Source organism: Xiphophorus maculatus, chromosome 11 (genome assembly GCF_002775205.1).
Source record: "Xiphophorus maculatus strain JP 163 A chromosome 11, X_maculatus-5.0-male, whole genome shotgun sequence".
In the NCBI taxonomy this organism is placed as follows: Eukaryota; Metazoa; Chordata; class Actinopteri; order Cyprinodontiformes; family Poeciliidae; genus Xiphophorus; species Xiphophorus maculatus.
Window position 1 is genome coordinate 31,839,134 of NC_036453.1, and position 22,157 is coordinate 31,861,290.

General features: G+C 37.9%; 1 protein-coding gene across 1 annotated transcript in view; it reads left to right on the forward strand.

The window, feature by feature from the left end:
* The window catches only part of LOC102225499 (AP-1 complex subunit beta-1), a 29,839-nt gene that overhangs the window by 5,631 nt on the left and 2,051 nt on the right, over window positions 1-22,157 (forward strand). Inside the window, exons 7-20 of the mRNA XM_005813802.3 lie at window positions 623-844; window positions 2,182-2,302; window positions 2,628-2,723; window positions 3,998-4,113; window positions 4,192-4,357; window positions 4,575-4,673; window positions 5,561-5,820; window positions 7,052-7,244; window positions 8,651-8,692; window positions 9,327-9,479; window positions 10,914-11,059; window positions 11,170-11,299; window positions 12,585-12,669; window positions 13,029-13,115. Of these exons, the coding sequence (XP_005813859.1) occupies window positions 623-844; window positions 2,182-2,302; window positions 2,628-2,723; window positions 3,998-4,113; window positions 4,192-4,357; window positions 4,575-4,673; window positions 5,561-5,820; window positions 7,052-7,244; window positions 8,651-8,692; window positions 9,327-9,479; window positions 10,914-11,059; window positions 11,170-11,299; window positions 12,585-12,669; window positions 13,029-13,115 (1,916 nt within the window). The remainder of the gene's footprint in view (window positions 1-622; window positions 845-2,181; window positions 2,303-2,627; window positions 2,724-3,997; window positions 4,114-4,191; window positions 4,358-4,574; window positions 4,674-5,560; window positions 5,821-7,051; window positions 7,245-8,650; window positions 8,693-9,326; window positions 9,480-10,913; window positions 11,060-11,169; window positions 11,300-12,584; window positions 12,670-13,028; window positions 13,116-22,157) is intronic.

The window sequence follows — 22,157 nt, forward strand, 5'->3', positions numbered from 1 at the left end:
ATGGTAAATGTAAATAACATTATTCCAAATGTTGCGTTCAGAAGTTGGCAAGGCTCTGAACAAGGTAATTTTCGCATCTTGTGTCGCCCCAGCGGGAAAAATTCTGCAAGCCCTACAGTGCAAAAAGGGCTCGAGCAACCCAAGCGGAGCTGGTTTTATGGCTGTATGTGCTGTAAAATGGCAGCTGGAAAACACAGGAGTTTTGTTGTTGACTTATCATCCAGAGAACACTTTATGCATTCTTGTAGGTTGTGGAGGAGGCTCCATTTCTGCTTTTCAAAGATGTGTGGTTGTATGATTGCGCATCTGTTTGGGTAGGCGTGGCCAGCAGCAGCTTATTTGGATTTAAAGTGACAAGAGGCCCCAAAACAGCTCATTTTGAAAGGAGCTCAAAATAGGGAGAACTGACCAACTGAAATCTGATTATCTGAGAATGATTTTGTGCAAAAAAATGTAATGAACATGTGTTGTACAGCCCATAGACATATCCTAACCAGTTCAAGCAAGCATAATAGGCCTTCTTTAACTTAATCCGTGTTTAATAAAGATTGTTTTTGAGCCAAACTATGTCTCGTTCCTCTCTGAACTCATGCTGAGATTCTTCCCCTGTTGTGTCTCAAAGCATCTGTGAGCGTGTCACTCCTCGGCTGTCTCACGCCAACTCAGCAGTGGTCCTGTCTGCCGTCAAGGTCCTGATGAAGTTCTTGGAGCTCCTGCCAAAGGACTCGGACTACTACAACACATTACTGAAAAAACTGTCTCCCCCACTCGTTACTCTGCTGTCTGGCGAGCCAGAGGTCCAGTATGTGGCTCTGAGGAACATCAACCTGATTGTTCAGAAGAGGTATGAGATCGACATAGCTGTTTGAGCTTGATACATTTTAGGGTGGCAAGCATTAATCTGATTTATTGCAATAAATTAATTATTGAAATCATAGTTGGCTAATTTAGTTGACGTATATGGCATATATGAAAAATATGTATATTTTGCACTTAAGTTAAAAAAAAAAAAAGAAGAAAGACAAAGAAAACTTTTCTGTAAATGTGTTCTACCCAGAGGTCCTCAGGTGGCAGTTTTAGCTTCACCTGGTTCAAATTCTTTTAACCAGGCACATTTTGCTATCCAGTTATTAATCAGTTTATTCAAAAATAATCAAGAAATTCACTCTACATTGTATTGATGTTAAGTTAAGCAGAATGGACTGAGCTTTTCACGTGTTATTGTTAATATTTTTAGCTGCAGATGCGTTGTATAAAAAGGCTTATATGGTTAAATGAAAAATCTGCAGAATGTGCCCATATTTTTACCCCAATAATTTATGACTAAGATAATCTCTAGTTGCATCCCTACTGCAACTAGCAGTAGAGACTTTTGAGATTAAGTCTCTCAACATGAGCACAGATTTCCCACACACCTTTGTGTAAGGCACTTTTCCACTACACCACCTCTAACCGGTACTGTTCTGGTCCACCTCAGCAAAGATTAATTTTCCTTTAGCAAATCTGGCGCAGCTCTGCCTAGTTCTTCTCAGATTTTGGTACCCACTTCAGGGGTAGTACCAGCAGCAGGGTACGGGCACTGCATTCATTGATTGGTTTGTGATTTACATCACTGAAAAGTGCAAACAACATAATTGTGAGCATAATTATGAGTGCACATGCATAAACTCTCTGACGGAGCTGCTGTTTTGCGCAGACAGTGTGAAACACTGGAACTACGTAATATTAGCTTGTGATGTGAATTTTATTTTTCCTTTGGATTAAAAAAAGTAAAGTGGCTACTAGTTTACGTCTTACCTTCAGCACAGCGCCAGAAGGTAATTATATTTATATGTATAATGAGGAACAGAGCGTCTGATGGAAAAGCTCACTGCTGGGGTAGAACAGAGCTGCACATTAACTGTTTAGTGCACAACTTGACAGTGGAAAAGTGCCTATATTGAATTTAAGTGTTAGAGTTAGGATTTGTACAAGGGAAAAAAATTACTTGTGGTATTCAAAAGTATTTTTTTTTAAAGGCATTTTTCTTCTTCCATCGTTTAAGTTCTAAGTTGTTTTATGTTCTGTCATAAATTTGTAGCTTCTGTTTTCATAATGAACTTTTGTTTTTATTTTTTAAAATAAACAAGAAAACTTCCAACAGCGCCTAATGTGTGTGTGTTTGTGTTTTTTTTCTTGCAGGCCTGAGATCCTAAAGCAGGAGATTAAAGTGTTCTTTGTCAAGTATAACGACCCGATTTATGTGAAGCTGGAGAAACTGGACATCATGATCCGCTTGGCCTCTCAGGCCAACATAGCCCAGGTAGATTCCATAAAGAAAACACATTATTATTTAAAGGCAGGCTCTATTTTCAAAATAAAAAAATAAACGTTTATGAAAAGCAGTTGGACATTACTGACCTTTAATATTGTCCAACAAAAAATTTCACTGACTTGCTTCTCCTCTAACTTTGCAAATATATACTGCCAATTTCCAAAAGAAAAATCTTGAAAATACAATCCATTTTTTTCAGTGCTTAGGCAGATGTGATATTTTGATTAGTTTAATGTTTCAATGAAAATATTTTTTTCTTGTATTCCTTTTGCTCTGTGTATAAGGTGGGAGTGATATTTTTGGACTCTTACAGGTTTTGGCTGAATTGAAGGAATATGCCACAGAGGTAGATGTTGACTTTGTGCGTAAGGCAGTACGAGCCATCGGACGCTGTGCCATCAAAGTGGAGGTGAGAAGTGACTGCTGTCACCTGATCTATTTTTTTTCCTGAGAAGCCACCAGAATGAAATAATTACTAGCTTAACAGGTACTTACTTAGTCTGTTAAAACCTTAGAAATCCAATCTTCTTCTAGTCAGTGAATGCTGACGCACCAACAGGTCTTGGTGACAGTGACTTTTTTATGTTGGGATTATTAGTGAGGGCTATAAGGCTGACATTTTATAGACAATTTTTAAAAACACAAGGAGACACACAAAAAGGTGGAAAAGTATTTTCTATGGCGGTATGCCAGCTGTCCAAGACACTACTGAGAGCTAGACGCCAACAGATAATTTCAAGGCTGCAGCAAAGTTGCTTTGTTTTGTCTCTCTATGCTGTGTCTGTTATGGAGCTTGCTTTATTTAGCAGCTTTTTGGAAATGCACACAAACATCAAGTTAAAGGACATTTTTCATTCTACAGAGAATACACACAGAGACCTATGTTAATTATTCTAACCCCTTTAATCACTAACATTGGAGGCTAAAATTGGCTTTAGTGGCAACACCATGATGATTTTGTATTAGGACTGGGCGATATGACTTAATGATAGAAATTCAGATCAGTTGGTGTAGTTCTGTCTTTGAAATAGACCCAGTTGTTTGCACCATCATTTCAACATTACTGACAATAATCTGATGCTAATGTGTTAAAAGATTAAATATAATCTCTGAAACGTATACCAAAGTTTGCACAACAGTCGTCATTTAAATCTTTTGTTTTTTGTGTTGGCGTTCTCAGAAACTTCCGACTTCATTTTGGCAATATTACGATTTTATTCTGGTAATATTGTGACTTTACTCTCATAATTAAAAAAAATTTGCCTGGTCTTATTCTGTTCACCTGAATTCAACATCCAAATAAATAGAAGCTGTAAAACATGCTTGTCTAACAAGATGGCGGCTTTGGGCACACTGACCAGTCCACTCCTATGGGAACCCAAGGAAATTTGTGAAAGACAAATCCAAATATTCCTGAAATTAAATCTTAAAATATCAAACATTTTATTAATGGAGAAAATGTATTTATTGCCCAGCATTATCTTGTCTTTGTTTTTAAAATAACAATCAAACACAAACGAGGCGAACAGATAATAAATACTCCAGTAAGATTTTTTTAGTAGATGTATTTGTCTGGCCATGGCTACAAGCTCTGAAGTGGACTCACTGAAAGGATCTGCTGTATTGTTGTATGTTAGTATGATTCTTTTGTATTGAGGATGTGTGTGTCTTTTGTTTCTGTAGCAATCGGCTGAACGCTGTGTCAGCACTCTGCTGGACCTGATCCAGACAAAGGTCAACTATGTGGTTCAGGAGGCTATTGTGGTCATCAGGGACATTTTCCGCAAGTACCCTAACAAGTATGTGAGAACATCCTGACTTACATCACCTGTCCAGTTATCTTTACGTCTAACCACTGAGATGTTGATGTTCTTTAGATATGAGAGCATCATCGCCACGCTGTGCGAGAACCTGGACTCCCTGGATGAACCCGATGCTCGAGGTGCCATGATCTGGATCGTTGGAGAGTACGCCGAGAGGATTGACAATGCTGACGAATTGCTCGAGAGCTTCCTCGAGGGTTTCCACGACGAGAGCACTCAGGTGAGTTAATTAAAAAGAAGGGATGTACAAGTTCTTGTGAACTTCGCTTTCATCTCCTTGAATGGGCCAAAAACTAACTCGGATAGTTGTAGTGAAAGCTAACATGTTTACTAGCCCTTTCAAAAGAAATCAGTGCATCTCACTGTTTACATTCTGCATAATTCCCCTGCTATCCATTACATCTATATACAGTTTTTTTCTTTGTTTTGCTTTGCAGGTACAACTCACTCTTTTGACAGCCATTGTGAAGCTATTCCTGAAGAAACCATCAGAAACTCAGGAGCTGGTGCAGCAGGTCCTCAGTCTGGCCACTCAGGTTAGTGTAGTTTCTGTTACAAAGTCAGTTCTACAGAAATTAAATGGATTACTCACTTCATAAAAAATTATTTTGGTAATTCTAACTGACCTAAAACAAGAGAAATTTGTTCTTCTTTAACTACAGACAGCGAGAATAAAAGATGTGCTTGTCTTTTTGCTTGGTGTATGTAAACATCTGGTTTCAACCGTATGTGTGATTTAAACTTTAGCAGATGTTTTTCAAAACTGCATATTTAGATTTGTGACTATGAAGTAGTTTTGTGTACACAAAACAGCTACTTTAAAAAATGTCTTGTTTTTGTTATTTCCAATATGAATTGGAACAGGGAGTAAATATTTTTCCCCTATTTGTGTTTGAGTTTTATCTTTTATTCTATGAACCACTTATGAACAACAGACTTTCACACCTGCTTCACAGAATATATTTTCTACTGACTTCTTTGACTTCTCTGTTATGGTGGAAAATCATTATCACAATTTTGTCACTTCAAAAAATAAAAGTAAACACATATTAAACCTTTGTGAATGTGTTCTTAGTGAACTCAGAAGTGATGCTCAGAAATTTCCCCTGTCTGGTTTCTCCAGTCTGAACAGGTCAGGTCACATCAGACAGACCAGAGTCTGCAATGACCAGTGCTGTCTGTGAAACTGTTTCTTTATTGTAAAAGTCTTTGGAAAGTTGAGAATCTTTTTCCAACTTCACAGATTACTAGGTTAAATCCACACGTTAACAAAATTCATAACATTAGATGATTTTAACATTTGCATGCTGTGGAAATATGAAGTGTGGCATTAATTTTTTTTCATATGAAAAATGCTAATCTTATCACCTGCACAGTCTTCTTACATTGAGATTTATTTCAGTTTTTTTCTTTCCCCCACCAGGACTCTGACAACCCAGACCTCCGTGACAGGGGCTATATTTACTGGCGCCTGCTGTCGACTGACCCTGTGACGGCCAAAGAGGTGGTGCTGTCAGAAAAACCCTTGATCTCCGAGGAGACTGACTTGATTGAGCCCACGCTGCTGGATGAGCTGATCTGCCACATTGGCTCCCTGGCCTCAGTCTATCACAAGCCGCCCAGCGCCTTTGTGGAAGGAAGTCATGGAATCCACCGGAAGCACCTTCCTGTCCAGCACAGCAGGTCAAACACAGAAAAACCTGAATAATTTATAAAGATCTCAGTGTTGCTTTATTGGTTCTCATGTTGTACAGGATGTCCGAGCATACCTCAAAAGTCTTACATTTATTTTCTAATACGAAGGCATTAAAATGTCTTAAATTTATTACAGAAAATGTAAGTTGGCCTTAAATACAGTAATCGCTGGTCTTAAATTTTGTTGTGGCAGAACTATTTAATCTTATATATTCTATGCAGGTTTTATGAGACTTTTTAATCAGACCAAAGCTGTAGTTGTGCACAGACATCTTCACTCACTGCGTTCTTTGATTCAGTTCGGTTAAGATTACTGCTAACAAGTTGCTAATACTTTCTTGCTATCTAGTTTGCTTGCTAACTAGCTGGCAAGCTAACAAACAAGTCATTAGCGCCTAACATATGGCTCATTACTAGTAGGCATATGGCTCTCTACCTAGCTAGGTAACTAGAAAGCCACTTTCATGATGTGAGGAGCACACAGTTGTTGCCAAGAGCCACAAAAATAACCCAGAATGTTGTTATTATTATTATCTAGGTTCATTTACTTATGAGTTTATTTTAACAGTTATGTTTTCATATTATTATTCTGTTTTATGTTTACTTTATTAATCTTTTGTAGTACATTATTAACTTTGTTTAGGATGTTTGCCTGGAAGCTTAAAACATTCATGTGGTATCAGTTTCCTGTGAAACTGATTGGTTGCGGTCAGCCTCATGCCCTTGTAAGGGCATGTCCACAGAAGGTTCCACAACACCCTATAGTAAAGATCGTTGGTCAATTTTCTGTGTGACTGTGTGAAGAAGCCCAACCTCCTTTTTCTATACATAATAAAGAGGAATGCAGAGAAAGATCTGGTAGAGTTGGTCCCAGACAGTGTTTGACAGCGGCTATCCGCGTCTGTTTTCAGCTCTCCTATTCTGCAGAAAAGTAATTTGTGTCTCTGGTTGATTCTTTGCAGGTTAGGACCTAAAATAAACCTATCACAGAAAGGTCACAGTTTTGGTCCCCTGAATTTCTTTATACATCTGTTGTGATGTGTGAACACTTTATTCTTGATGGGTTTAAAAAGGTCTTAAGTCTTAAATTTTAGTTGGTAAAGCCTGCATAAACCCTGTTGTATATATTCAGCCTTGAGTCAGAGACTTCACTGATATTTTGAATGAAAGAAGTTGAAATGTACTATCTCTAACCACTTCTCCACTTCCTCCTGAACAGTATTGATACAGGCGAGAGCCCCGTGAGCGGTGGTCCAGCTGCTGCCATGGACCAGCCACATGTGATTCCCAGCCAGGGTGACCTTCTGGGTGACCTGCTAAACCTTGACCTGGGCCCTCCTGTCAATGTTCCCCAAGTCTCCTCCATGCAGATGGGTGCAGTGGACCTTCTGGGTGGAGGCCTGGACAGCTTGGTGAGCTCAGTCACACAAATAAGTTACTTTTCCACCACCTGATGGGTGCAACGTAGCACTTAAATTTTACTGTTGTACATAAACACTGACTTTTTTGCTGTTAACACTTTATGAAGTTTATTTGTTCATGATGGGGTCCAGTTGTAAAACTGGATGGATTTCAGTAAATTACAATTTCACTGAAAAGTTTAAGTAATGTAATACAGAAAGTGTAAGGTATTATGGATTCATTGCACACAGATTAATGTTTCAAGGGTTTATTAATGTTAATATTCCTACAGTTAATGAAAACACCAGTTTTGTTTCACTGAAAATGTTCAAATCATTACTTTAGACCAATAAAGATAATTTATTTTTAATATAAAATGTTATGGCCATGTAAAAGTATCATCTACAACCATGCTTTTACAACTGTCTACAACATCCACAACAAGGTTAAACCACAAAAATCTTATTGCTAAAGGAAAATGGTTGTTCACAGTTATTGATCCAGACATATTAACCACTTGTAGAAAGCAGCTGGACTACATGTCCAAGATGGCCTACGGATCATATTGGAAGGGCCTTGCCCTCGTCTTGTGGTTGTAATTATACCTAATTATGTCTAAATTATCACAATTGCATAGTAAGTAATTAAATTCATAGTGCTTTGTATTTAGTTCAACAATATGCTAAATTGTTATTGTCACCAAATCAAATAACCACTTTTGTTTTTATAATTCTAAATAAATGAATGTAGTAGGCAGTTAATGGGGAATTGAGTGAAAGGGGGGAAAAATGCATTACATTTTTTTTTTCTAATTGTATGTTAAATTTTTTTCTTCCACACAACTTTTCAACAGCCTGCTTAGATAAAGCTCTCTGAAAATCCATCTTATTTAGCAATGAGCCCTTTGTTTAAGTAAAGGGCCGTTGTTGATGATGATGCTGCAAATGTTCTGGAGTCAAATTTTTTTTTTCATTAATTTGATGTACCTAAATGTTCTGAGAAGGTATATTTGCTGTTTTTGTTAGCTGTAAGTCCTAATCATCAGAAATTTAAATATTACTCTGCTCGTAATAAATCTTTTAGTTTTACCTTTTGAATTTTATAGAATATATTTTTTTGAAATACAAGAGTGACATTGGCTCATAATTTGATGCTATGTTAATCTCAATTTTACATTTAATGTCTAGAAGTCTTAGTAGTTTTGCAGATTTATTATTGAGGTAATATTTTCCCAGACAGTGAGGGGCTGCTCTTGATGGCTTGCGGTTGCTAAGAAGGTCTCCGTTTGTGTCTTTGTTTGTGTGTGTGTGTGTGTGTGTGTGTGTGTGTGTGTGTGTGTGTGTGTGTGTGTGTGTGTTCGGTCTTTCTGTGATGTTTGGATGCTGTCCTTGGGGGCGTCTCCTCTTCTCTCACATAGCTTGGGGGAGACCTGGGCGGAGGTGTTGGGGGAAGTCCAGCAGTAAGTCAAGCCCTTCTATTTGGCCGTCTTGCTGCATGCTGCATGCATCTTGAACTAAACTCTCACTGCACTCTTTATGCTTTCATTGTGTTAGAATCTTTTATTGCTTCACGCCTGCGTGCACTGCTTGAAAATGTCTTGTTTTGAATCCTTTTGGCCTATTTTAAAACAAAATTTATGACTTTTATTTCAGTCTTATGATCCCAGTGAGTTTGTATTTTTGTATTTTATACTGTTGAATATATTGTTTACTAGCATTAGATCAGTTTATGAAAAGTCTTCATTAATGTTAAATTGAGTTGGGTTGTATATTTTGTGTTATTAAATAATTTGAAGTAAATGTTTTATGATTTATGGGCTAAAATACTCAGATGCACATAAAAGGTGTTTCTCAGAATTAATTTAGGTCTGCTTTTATTTTTGCTTTGGCTGAGTGTTCAAATATTATTTCCATATAATCATGCTTTCTTTTGCCAGTGACCTAACATCTAATATTCTTTGTGTGATTTCTTTATGTTTTCTTCTTGGGCTTTTGGCATATTTTTGGTGAAGCTGCATAGGAAGCTTACTGAGATGGTTTTAACTAGAACAGTGTATTTTCAGTTTTTGTGCTATTGTCTCGGTACTCCTTTAGGTGGGACAAAACTTCATTCCGTCATCCGTCCCCAGCACTTTTGCTCCGTCACCAACTCCTGCTCCTCCAGCAGTCAGCAGTGGCCTCAATGACCTGTTTGAGCTTTCCACAGGCATGGCCATCACCACCGGAGGCTTCATAGCCCCAAAAGCAGTGAGTACACATAACTTTATCACACATGCAATGATAAAAGGAAAGAAAGAGTGTAGTGTCAAATTAAACCGAGTTTATTGATGCTAAAAGGATTTGAAAACATTTTTCTAGCTAGATTTATTTTGTTAAAGTTATATTACATGGTTGGTTTAATTTGTTTAGACATCAGTGAATGTTTTGGATTGAGTTTGGTTTTGTACTTAAAGTTGCGATATGTAAATTTAGTAAAAATATGTTTTTTTACATATTTTTTAAAACTGTCACTGTTTGAACAGTACAACATGAGATGCATAATATGAAACAAATCAAGCTCCTCTGCCTCATCCCTACTGCCACTTGCAGAAAAACACCACTCAGTCAGAAACAACCAATCAGAGTCAGGAGAAGAGTCTAAGCACTGTCATCATGATCGCATATGTGTTGTGCAATGTGTTTATGGCAGAGAAACAACTTATCATAACAGGAAAACTGTTTATCCGCTGTCACCAGTTACTGAAAGAGCAGTTGCACAGAAAAGAGCAAGGCGGAGGGTGTGAGCAACACTTGCCAGAGGGTGATTGACACTTTTGGGCTGGACAATATGGTTGAAAAACGTATCATGATATAAGCATTTCATATGAATCGATATTGATAATTATTGAGTAGTTTTTTGTTTTGAATATCTGAAAAACTGCCAAACTGATGGCATGACCTTTCCTGTTTTATCCACAGTTCCGACCCCAAGCGTAGTTTATTTCTAAGCAGTTATGAGGAAACCTTAACCTACTGCTGCTCAAGTTACTCAACATTTGTTGCTAGGTAACCAAATAGTGAGTGAGTTAGTTGATGTCACCAACCTGGCTTAGTCGGTTGTGAGAGTTTCAGCAGCTTAAGTCTTTCCTCTGCCTACATCCTCCACAATGCTTTGCAGTTCTGGATCAGGGTTCTGTGAATATTGTATTTATTGAATATTCTATCAGACATATTATCTATTGATACTGATCATGTGCGTAGCTTGATATATCTATTTTTGATTTATTGCCAAGCCCTAACCCACTTTCATTTTTACTGATTTGATATTAATCATGCTTGAATGCTGCTGGATTTTTTTAGGAGTAAGTCATGGAGTCTTCCAAATCTAGTATAAAGATTAATAAAATGCTTAAAATATATAGCTCTAAAATGATTTTTTTTTTTCTGGAGTAAAAACTGTAGAAACATCTGACTTTTTGAGTCTGTCTCTTCAGCGAAGGATAAACGTAAGACACAAAGTACAACAGCTCAGTTGGTAGGGAGGGTGCACCGTGTGATAAGGCTATATTGCTCTATACAGTCTTTTTTCTGCATATCTTCCCCTTCTCTCTTCTCTCTCCACCCTCTTTCTTGTCAAATTGTCATTCAATAAATGTCACTAGAGCCAAAAAAGTCTTTAAACCAAAAGCTGCTTTTTATCAGGTGTGGCTTCCTGCAGTAAAAGCTAAGGGACTAGAAATCTCTGGAACATTCTCCCGCCGCCAGGGCCACATGTACATGGACATGTCGTTCACCAACAAGGCACTGCAACACATGAACGACTTTGCCGTCCAGTTCAACAAAAACAGGTTTGTGAACTGGAGGAGAGGAATTATTTTTTTCAGGCACTAATTCACAAATGTTTGTGGAAAAGTAGCAGCCGAATAGCACCAGGTTTAGATTTCTGTTTTTGTTGCAGTTTTGGTGTGATCCCCACCAGTCCTCTGCCCATTCACACTCCACTGATGCCCAATCAGAGTATCGAGGTCTCCCTGCCTGTTAACACCATTGGGCCTGTTATGAAGATGGATCCGCTCAATAATCTGCAGGTACAGGAGCATTTCCTCACAAAATGCTGGTTGATCACTATCAAGTGACTTTTGGTTGGTCATCATTTAGATCAGGGATGTCAATCTCATTTTCATTTTGGACCATATCAGGATAGTGAATGTTCACATTGGCTGGTTATGCCAAAATGCATTGATAGAACCCACTAACAAACTGCTGAAATATTAATAACTATTTGATTATTACTACTTAGAAATAAATATTAATCATTTCTAGGGCTTTCGTGATAAACGGTAAATCAATTAATCGTACTATAAATTATAACTATCGACGTCATTTGAATTATCGGCATTATCGTCTCTTCCGGCCTTTTTCTCTTTCTGGTGATGACACTGAATGGGGGAAAAAAAGCTCAACTCCGGTGCTCCCCACTGACCCTCCCTTCCTCATTTCCTTAGTGTAAAGCCCAGCGCAGACGACACGATCTTAGAGCTGTCGGCCGATTGTCGGCCCATTTTCAAATTATTATTATTATTTTTTTCGCCCCCCTTTTTTTTCCCTTATCAAAATCACAGATTTTGTTGTGCTAACTTAGAAATATTTGAAGACAATTTTGCAAAATTCAAGTTTATGTATGATATTAATTGTGACTCTTTTCTTCTTTGTTTTTCTTTCTTGCCATGTCTATTACAAACTGTAACTTGACAACAAGTGAGGCTAAGGCAGCAGTGTTGTAAAAGTAAGAAATACTTACAGTACTTTTAAGTAAGTATTTCTTAAAAGTAATACTGCTTTACCGCCACCTGCTTTACTAAAGCAGTGGTGTTAAAGCAGTGGTTTACTGCTTTACCACCTGCTGGTGGAAGTTGGCAGTCACGTAAACCTAATGTTTTTGACAATTTTTGGGGCTAATTTGCAATAAACTTATGTGCATTAGCATGAAAATATGCGGGGTTTGTTGATTTATGCATAAATTTCCACGGTCACAGAATCGTGACAAACTGGAGGGACTTAATGATGTTAATATGACATCTACAGTCTAGACAATAATATAAAAAGCTATGGCGGGCTGGATTTTGACCTTGAGTTTCACAGGTGATTTAGATTGTGAAATAGTAGCTTTTGAATCTAAGGATCACTTTATTAGGTAAGAATTATTTGTTTAGTAAGCTGAACTTCACTCATATAGTGATGTGCTGGACAGAAAATGAAAAACTTTTTATTTTTGATTTTATGTATGAAGATGCATGTTTATTACACATTTGTGCTCTGTAGTCTCCAAAATTATTGTCTATTGCTCTTTCTCCTCTGTTTATGTGTGCACAGGTGGCTGTAAAGAACAACATTGATGTGTTCTACTTCAGCGTCCTCATCCCTCTGAATATATTCTTTGTTGAAGATGGAAAAATGGGTATGATTTTATCCAATTTGCTGATGCTGTGCAATAGACGGCAATGCATCTTTAATCGTACTTGTTGAAAATACTAAATTAACAAAGAAGTAAAAATATATACATGTTCTATAAAGTGTGGACTGAAATCATCTCTGAGATCCAGAAAGTGAAGCAGAGTATAATCAAATTTTATCATTTCAAGAGATGCCTAAAGATGACCAAAAATTTAAATCTTATATAATTTAAAAGTTATAATTAACTCTTATGTGTGTGCCTTGCCTAAAATGATAAGAAAACCTACATCTTCCTTACAAATATTGGATCACCTTGTAAAGTAATCAAGATCTATATTGATGACTGTGTCTTATTGTTTTCAGAGCGACAGGTGTTTCTGGCCACCTGGAAGGACATTCCCAATGAGAATGAACTCCAGTACCAGATCAAAGATTGTCACCTTAATGCTGGTAGGCACTGCCATTCATGTTTTATTTGCATTTTAGTTCTTTGCACACTTTGAGTTTTATAGTAAATACTGGAGGCCCTTTACCAAAGATACACTGAACAGCTGATTTCAATCACTAGTTCTTGCTAGTTCAGCTTATGCCGACTTGATGTTTCAGGGTTTTGAGCAAAATTAGCTTAAGATGTCTATCATCGGGGCGTGCTGTGGTGGCGCAGGGGGTTAGCACGCCCCACGTTTGGAGGCCTTAGTCCTCGACGCAGACGTCGTGGGTTCGACTCCCGGTCCCGACGACCTTTGCCGCATGTCTTCCCCCATCTCCTCACCCTCCTTCCTGTCTGCCTACTGTCAAAAAAATACGAGCCACTAGCGCCGCAAAAACTCTTCGGAGAAAATAAAAAAAGATGTCTATCATAAGTTACATTTCCATTTACCTTAAAAGTTTGCAAATTGGAATTGCGCAAATTTGCTTAATGAAAACATACCGATTTTGAAAAAACACATTTCTTGGTGAAAAGTTTTTTCTCTTTTTTCTAAGATGGTTTTTCAGCTCTTTTAAAAGTACTGTATTTGAAACTAGTGCAATGGAAACGGTTCTTTCGCATCACCCAAGTCATGTAATCAACAACCAGATATTACTACTGAAGGAAAAGATGAAGAAGACGATGTTAAGTATACGGAGGTGATGGCGCAGTATATTTTTTGATGACATCGTGTGAACAGACTTATTGATGTGTGATTTTAATTGTTTCTTATTTGAAGGAAACACCACAATTGTAAAATTGTGTTTTTTCTACATTAGTGGAATATCAGCAGTTTTGCGCACATATAGAATGGAAACACAGCTGTATATTGGTCATTAGCATGGTTAGAATTAATATCAGCAAACTTGAGTCTCTGCATTTTCTCAAGAACAGTGATGTCTGTCGAGGTTCAGGTTTTTTTTTTTTTTTTTTTTTTTTTTATTACAGCCAAAACATACATAAACATCTCACTATGGATACATATTGATCAATACACTCAGTACATTTACACAAAAATAGAAGTTCCAAAATTACAATCCAGCAGTTCCAGCCGTTTTTTTTTTTTTTTTTCAACAGAAAAGAAAATTAAATTAAAAAAAAACCCGACCCCCCCCCTTCCCATCTCAGCTCAACGTCAACCTGATGGAAAATAAAATAAAAAATATACTCATCAGATATGACTACCCATACTTATAACCAACACAAAATTCAGCAGCAGGCACCTTCAATTGGGCAAAACTTCCAAGTTTGAAAAATAGGAAAGAAAGCATTGCCATTTTTGGTAAAACTTCTGTGTAGACCCTCGAAGGGTGTGTTTGATTTTCTCAAACTTCAAAAAGAACATCATATCTTTAACCCAGAGGGATATTGAGGGACATTTATCAGACTTCCAGTGTAACAGTAAAGTACGTCTAGCCAATAAAGATGTGAAAGCAACAATCGCCATTTGAGCAGAACTTAGCACTAAGGTAGGGTTGAGGATACCAAATATGGCAACAAATGGACAAGGTTGCAAATTTACTTTCAGAACAGAAAACATAATTGTGAAGTAATTAGACCAAAAATTATATAATTTGGGACAAAGAAAGAACATGTGACCAAGATTGCATGGAGAGCCTTTGCATTTATCACATATATCCACAACATGCGGGTAAATCTGAGAAAGCCTAGATTTAGAGAAATGAATCCTATGCACAACTTTAAATTGAATCAAACTAAGACGAGCACAAGATGAGGAAGATCGTATTCTGTCAATGGCGTCATCCCAAATATCTTGGGTCAGCTGGATTCCCAACTCTTTATCCCATGCATTTCTGATTTTGACATTAGAATCAACCCTTAGATTTAAAATAAAACGATAAATCTTTGAAATCATACCTTTCTGAAGTGGATTATATGCAATAATCTGTTCCCAGGGCTGTTCAGGGGGTATAGAAGGAAAATTTGGGAAACATTTAGAGGCAAAATTCCGAATTTGTAAATAACGAAATAAATGCCAACCAGGTAAATTGTATCTGGAAGATAAATTTGTAAAGCTATCAAATACTCCTGATGTATATACAGTAGGTTTCTTATTTGTCTTAAACCCCTATCATACCAAACTGAAAATGATGGGTCAGAAAGAGATGGAGGAAACAAGTGGTTGTTAGTCAAGGGGCATAAAGATGAGGCACCAACAAACTTAAAACGCTTTCTAAATTGAAACCAGATTTTCAGTGTATTAAGAACAACTTGATTATTAGTGAATAAAGAGGGTTTTATAGGTAATGAAGAAAAAATTAGACCAGACAATGAAGACCCAGCACACAAAGATAGTTCCAATTTGCACCAAGGAGAACTGGACGATTTTAACCAATAACTAATTTTTTGTATGTGCGCAGACCAATAATATGATTGAAAATCAGGCAATGAAAGTCCACCACTGAGTTTACATTTTTGCAATAATGTTTTACGAACTCGAGGAGGTTTCCCATTCCAAATAAACCCACCAATCAACCTATCCAAAGAATCAAAAAAGACTTTTGGCATAAAAAGAGGAATAGACTGAAATAGAAAAAGAAATTTAGGTAAGACATTCATCTTGACAACATTAATCCTTCCCAAAAGGGAGAGAGGAAGATTACGCCAACTCTGGAAATCAGACGCAGTCTTTGTAATAAGAGGCGAAAAGTTAGCAGAAGCAAGGCCAGATAAAGAACGTGTCACATTTATACCAAGATATTTAAATCCTGAGACTGAGTTTGAATGGAAAGTCAGAGTGTTGAATATCACAGGCAGTAGTGTTGATGGGAAAGCATTCACTCTTTTCACAATTCAATTTGTAGCCTGAAAAGGAGCTGAAATTATTTAAGATATGCAAGACAGTGGGGACAGAGGTAGCGGGATTAGATCCATAAAGCAACAGATCATCTGCATATAAGGACAATTTATATTCTGTCCCATTCCGAAAAATCCCTCTAAATGAAGGGGAAGCGCGCAATGCGATAGACAAAGGCTAAATTGCAATAATAAAGAGCAAAGGCGACAACGGACAGCCTTGACGTGTACCACGCCCAAGAGAGAAATAATCTCAGTATATATCATTAGTATGGACACTGGCTTTGGGAGATGCATAAAGGAGACGAATCCAAGAAACAAATGTATCACCGAATCCGAACTTCTTCAAAACCACAAACGAGTATTCCCATTCCACCCTGTCAAATGCTTTTTCAGCGTCCAGGGAAATGACCATTTCGGGCATATCAGAAGAAAGCTTTGAATAGGTGACATTAAAAAGGGTGCACACATTAAAAAATAATCGACGCCCCTTGACAAAGCCATTTTGCTCTTCAGATATAACCAAAGGGAGGGCCTTCTCCAAACGAGAAGCAACCAACTTGGCTAGCACCTTTACATCTGCATTTAACAAGGACAATGGTCTGTAAGAACCACATAAAGTTGGGTCCTTGTCCTTTTTGTGAAGTAAAACTATAGTAGCCTGTGTTAATGTTGGAGGTAAAGTCTTGCGTTCTAAAGATTCATTAAACATAGCCAATAATAGTGGTGCCAATTTTTCTATGAACTTTTTATAAAATTCGATGGGAAACCCATCAGAGCCAGGGGCTTTGTTTGACTACAGCGCTTTTATTTATTTATTTTTAATAATTATATTTATTGGTTTTCAATGTTTTGACAAATAAACAAATACAATACAAGAACAAGAGAACAGTCCAGCTCTTATAGTTACATACCTGTGTATATACATATGCATACACATACACACCAAAGAGAAAAGAAGGAAGGGAAAAAAGAAAAAGGAAAAAAAAACAAACAATGAAAGACAAATGGTCTACACCAGAACATTTCAGGTCTTTACAATTCGGTCCTCCTCAAATTACAAATCCTCTCCAGAGAAGCACAGAAGTTTCAAATCCTACATAAGAAATAAAAGGTTCCCAAACTTTATGAAAGTTATCTTCTTTATCGTGCAGTTTGCTCGTTAAATAGTCCAGAGATATATAGTCCAGTACTATATTTAGCCATTGTGATTTACTTGGAGCTTTGTCAGAAATCCAATTCAGTACCACACATTTTCTTGCACAAAAAGTAAGCATTCTGTAGAGTTGACGCTGACATTTACCAGTAATGCTGGCGTCAGTTAAACCAAGTAGTAAATACAATGGATTGAATTGTGTGCAAACAGAGAAAATCTTATCTAATTCACATTTTATTATATACCAAAAATGTTGAATTTCCCTGCAGGACCAGTAACAATGTGTAAGACTACCAATATCTGCTCTACATTTTAGACATAGTGGCGAGAAGCTTGTATTGAACTTACTTCACTGAGAAGGAGAAATGTGCGCACGGTGTAAGATTTTCAATTGCATGGCCTTAACCCGATTGCAAACACTTAAAGACTTTGCATTCTTCCAAGCCTCGTCCCACCCCTCCTGATTTATTGCCCACTGCAATTCCCTACAGCGCTTTTATTGAATTTATTACTTCCACAAGGCTGAGTGAAGAATCCATGCTCCTGGCAGTATCCATATCAATAGCAGGAATGGAAAGACTTTGGAAAAAATTCTTCCATTTTATTATTATCTGTGGGAAATTCTGATGAATATAAAGAAGCGTAAAATGATTTAAAAGTATCATTAATTTGGGTGGGGTCGGTTGTAATTACCTGTCAAGTATTTTGAATACTAGGTATTATACGAGAGTTGACCTGACACCGTAACTGATGTGCCAATAAACGACCAGCTTTGTCGCCGTATTCATAATACGAACCTTTACTGTGTAAAAGTAAGCGTTCAGCTTCTTTGGTAGAAATTAAATCAATCTCTGCTTGAACACCCATACGCTCTTTAAATAATTCTGGTGAGGGACTTATGGCATATCTTTGATCAAGTTTAGCAACGGCTATTGCCAATTCAGTAAGCCTCAAGTTATGTATTTTATTAGACAGAGATGTGTAGTAAATTATTTGTCCTCTAAGATAGGACTTAAGTGTTTCCCATAACAGTGAATGAGAAGTGGAATCATTCTTATTAAACACCAGAAACTCATCAATTGCATTAGAAATAAAGTCACAAAATTCTTCATCTGCCAGTAAAAGAGAATTAAACCGCCACAGCGGTCGACTACGTTTATAAGAAGTCAACTGAATATCTAATAATAAAGGAGCATGGTCTGATATCATTATACTCAAATAGTCAGAGGAAACTACACATGAATTGAGAGCTTGGTCAATAAAAAAGTAATCAATTCTGGAATAAGAGTGGTGCACCTTGGAAAAGAAAGAAAATTTTTTACTGTTTGGGTTTCGGGATCTCCACGGGTCAATAAGACCACTCTGCCTCATGAAATCAGAGAATGCTTGAGCCATTAAAGATTTAGTTAATTTACGGGGATTAGATCGGTCTAGCTCTGGATCAATGACACAATTTAAGTCACCCCCTAAAATTAGCAAATGAGAATCCAAAAACGGGAGGCTACTCAATAATCTATTTGCAAACTCAGCATCATCAATGTTTGGAGGATATATGTTCACCAGAAGAACCTTTTTCTGCATCAATACTCCAGCAACTATCACATATCTGCCATATTTATCAGCTATAACATCAGTGGGCGAGAATTGTACTGTTTTACTAATCAAAATGGCTACTCCTCTTGATTTGGAATTAAAATCTGAATGAAAAACTTGATTCATCCAAGAGCAACGTAACCTACTGTGATCCTTAATGCGAAGATGAGTCTCTTGTAAAAACACTACAGAAGGTTATAACCGCTTGAGGTGGGAAAAAACTTTTGATCTTTTAACAGGGTGACCCCATGCCCTTGATATTCCAGCTAATGAAACGAAGAGATGTGCCTGGTCCTGCCATACCAGGGTCTACAGTGGTATTAACCATTTAAGAAAATAAAAATAAAAACAACCATAAAGAGCTGAGATGGTCCTCCCCACAACCCATACACAAAAATAAACCCATAACAAAGCAACACCCAAAGTCTCCATAAAAAAAACAGAACAATGGAGACAGCAGTGTTATACACGGCAGTAGTTCACAATAAAATGTGAACTCGGAGATGAAGCAGAGCGAACAAATACAGAAGTGTGTTTAACAAGAACTGCCAGAGGTTAGCCAGGGGACCTCTGGCTAACCTCCACCAACCTCCAAATTAGAATACTAGTATGTGCATTATTATGCTACTTTAAGATTATTTCTATTATCTTGCAACAAGATTGAGAACCTTAAAATCCCTATATAATGGAGAAAAATACTACATAACAATAAACATCAGTGTAGATGCTCACAAGCGTTATTAATTTCTAAACTGAAGGGGATGTAACCATATCTTTAATATCCAAGTGATGTAAATAAGCCTGAATTCTGACTAAAAGTTAAGAACTATATATTCACCAAACAGTCTATGACCAGGGCTCATTAAGAGCGAATAGGAATCACTCAGAAATCAAAGTTTGAACGTATTGCTTTGCGTCCACGGATGCAGTAAACTCCTTTACTACTCCATTGTAAGTAATGCGCAGCTGCGCTGGGTAGAAAAGTCCGTACCTGATCCCTTCGATGGCACGAAGTAGCCGCTTTACCTCATTGCAGGCTGCTGGAGCCCGGGCAACCTTTGCAGTGTGATCCGGAAAAATCGATATAGTTCCAGCTCCGACTTTAATCCGCTGGCGCTCCCTCGCACGACGTAAAATGTCCAGGCAGTCACTGTAGTAATGAAGCCTGCACATAATTACTCGAGGTCGTTTGCCTGGTTTGGGTTTGGGTTGGAGAGAGCGATGAGACCGGTCCACCAGCGGTTCCTTTTCCAGCCCGAGCACTTCCTTCAGTAGCGCAGCCACGGTGGTAGGTGAGCAGGAGCCAGCGCCCTCCTCCACGCCGATGATCCTGATATTGTTGCGGCTTGATCTTGACTCTGTTAAAAAAGAGGATAATTTAATGCTAGCTTTGGGCAAAACGTTTGGCTCTTTCCTCTTTAATTTCCCGGGATCCTCGACGAGTGGCGGCGTTCTGCTAAAACGAAACAACAACAAAGCGTGTTGACGTCACAGATCACAGAGTTTAATTCCATACAAAGCAATGAACAACAAAGCTGCAGAGGAACAGAGATATGCATTTTCTCATAAAAATAAAGACAGACAAGGGGAAGACAGACAAAACACAAAACAAAGACAAAGAAAAAAAGGCAAAAAATATCGGCCGCTCTCTCTCTCTCTCTCCTTACACGTCATCTTATACCAAATAGGTGTTTCCCTATTTAATTTATGCAGCCAAAGCGTTCCTCCTATTGACCAATTAGAAATTCCGTAGGGACTCAGAGAAACTTAAGAACCTCCCTGATCTACGGCAAAGATTGAAGGCCGTCTGGTTTTCGTCTCAGTAAAAGGGCGGACCACTTAGTGCTCATCCCTGTCTGATAGGGGCAGATCCCTGGCGCCAAAAGTCCTGAGATGAGATTTCGCAGATACCTCTGAAGTCTCTTCTGCCCCATCGGAATGTTACTTTTATTGCTCTGTGTGTCAGCGGGGGAGGAAAGGGGTCCCCGCTTGTCTGAATGCCTGCTATTCGGCTGAATTCCCAAATGCTCAACAGAAAACTGTATTAAGCACTAAAATTAATCATTTTTTCCTTAACAACTCCAAGTTCTCACACTTGTCTTCCAACATGGTGACCTTAGCCGTAAGCTGCTCCAGAGTAGTTTTCATACCGGTAATGTCATCAGTGCAACCCGTGAGCGCCTCCTCCACGTCCCCCACCGTGGCCGTTAGCTTAACCAGCTTAGCATCAGTAGCAGCATAGTCACTTGCTAGCTGCGTCTTCATGGCTTGTACCTCAGCTTTAATGGATGACAACGCATCTCCAAGTACCTCTTGAAGTTCCTTCTTAATAATGCCGGCGATGTCTTCTTTCAAAGAGGACAGTAGTTCGAGCTTTAGGGTATCGGCGTCTGGGTTCATCTGAGTCGGAGCGGTTACAACACATGGCTCTAGCGGCAAAGAAGCCGAGGCCTGTGAGCATGACTTTAGCTGCGTCTGAATAGTAAGAGATTTTCCCTTTCCTGACATTGCTACGTGGTGCAAAAGTATATATACAGGACAACAGAGCAATAAAGTAGATAACAAAGACTTAGTTTACGATGAAAAGCACAGCTGAATAATAATTTTAAACGAAATTGGCAGGAGCTACCACCACCCACGTTCTACTCCATTGACCGCTCAACAGCGCCCCGAGGTTCAGGTTTTAGATGTTTCTCTGTTTCTATGGCTCAGTTCACTAGAATCAAAAAAACGGTTCATCAGCAGGCCTCTGCAGAACTGGAAGATGTTTTCAGTCAGTTATGCTGGCGCAGGTAGACAGATGTGATGCGTTTAGAGATTAGAAAAAGATTGGGTTTTTGATCTAGTCGCTGGTCAGCGCTGATCAACCTAAAAATCTACTGAGTGTAATCAATAACTTATTTCTCTGTGAATCTCTAAGACTTACATTAACAACAGATTTAAAGTTTGAATTCTTCTGCGGTTTTAATGATCCTGAATTTTGAAGATATTCTGCTCAGTTACTGTTCTTAATTCTTCATTTGTCATATAAAGTCATTTTTAGGTCCTGTCTCGTGTTAAGTCCAAAATCTTACTTTCTGATTTTTTTTTTTTTGTCTTTCACCCACATGCTCACCTTTGGATACTTTCTTTTTATCTAAACTGTTCAACTTCTTTGTTTTTGTTTTATGTAGAAGGGCTGTTTATTGTGCTGTTTCCCTCACAGCCATAAAAAAAATCCATGGTGGCTTGCAATATGAGATAGATTTAGAGCCTTGCAATCTGAAGGTTGCTAATAGATATTCAATAAAATCCTCTTAGAGCTAGTTGACCCTGTAGCAGTAGGTGAATTTTGACAAAATGTTGGTTTACTTAGTTGTTTTAGCCTCTTGTTTTTGTGTATCTGTTTATTTCCTTAGTGTATTATTACATCAAGCTTCATAAGTTAAGCTGTTTCATAATATGGACTGATTTTGAT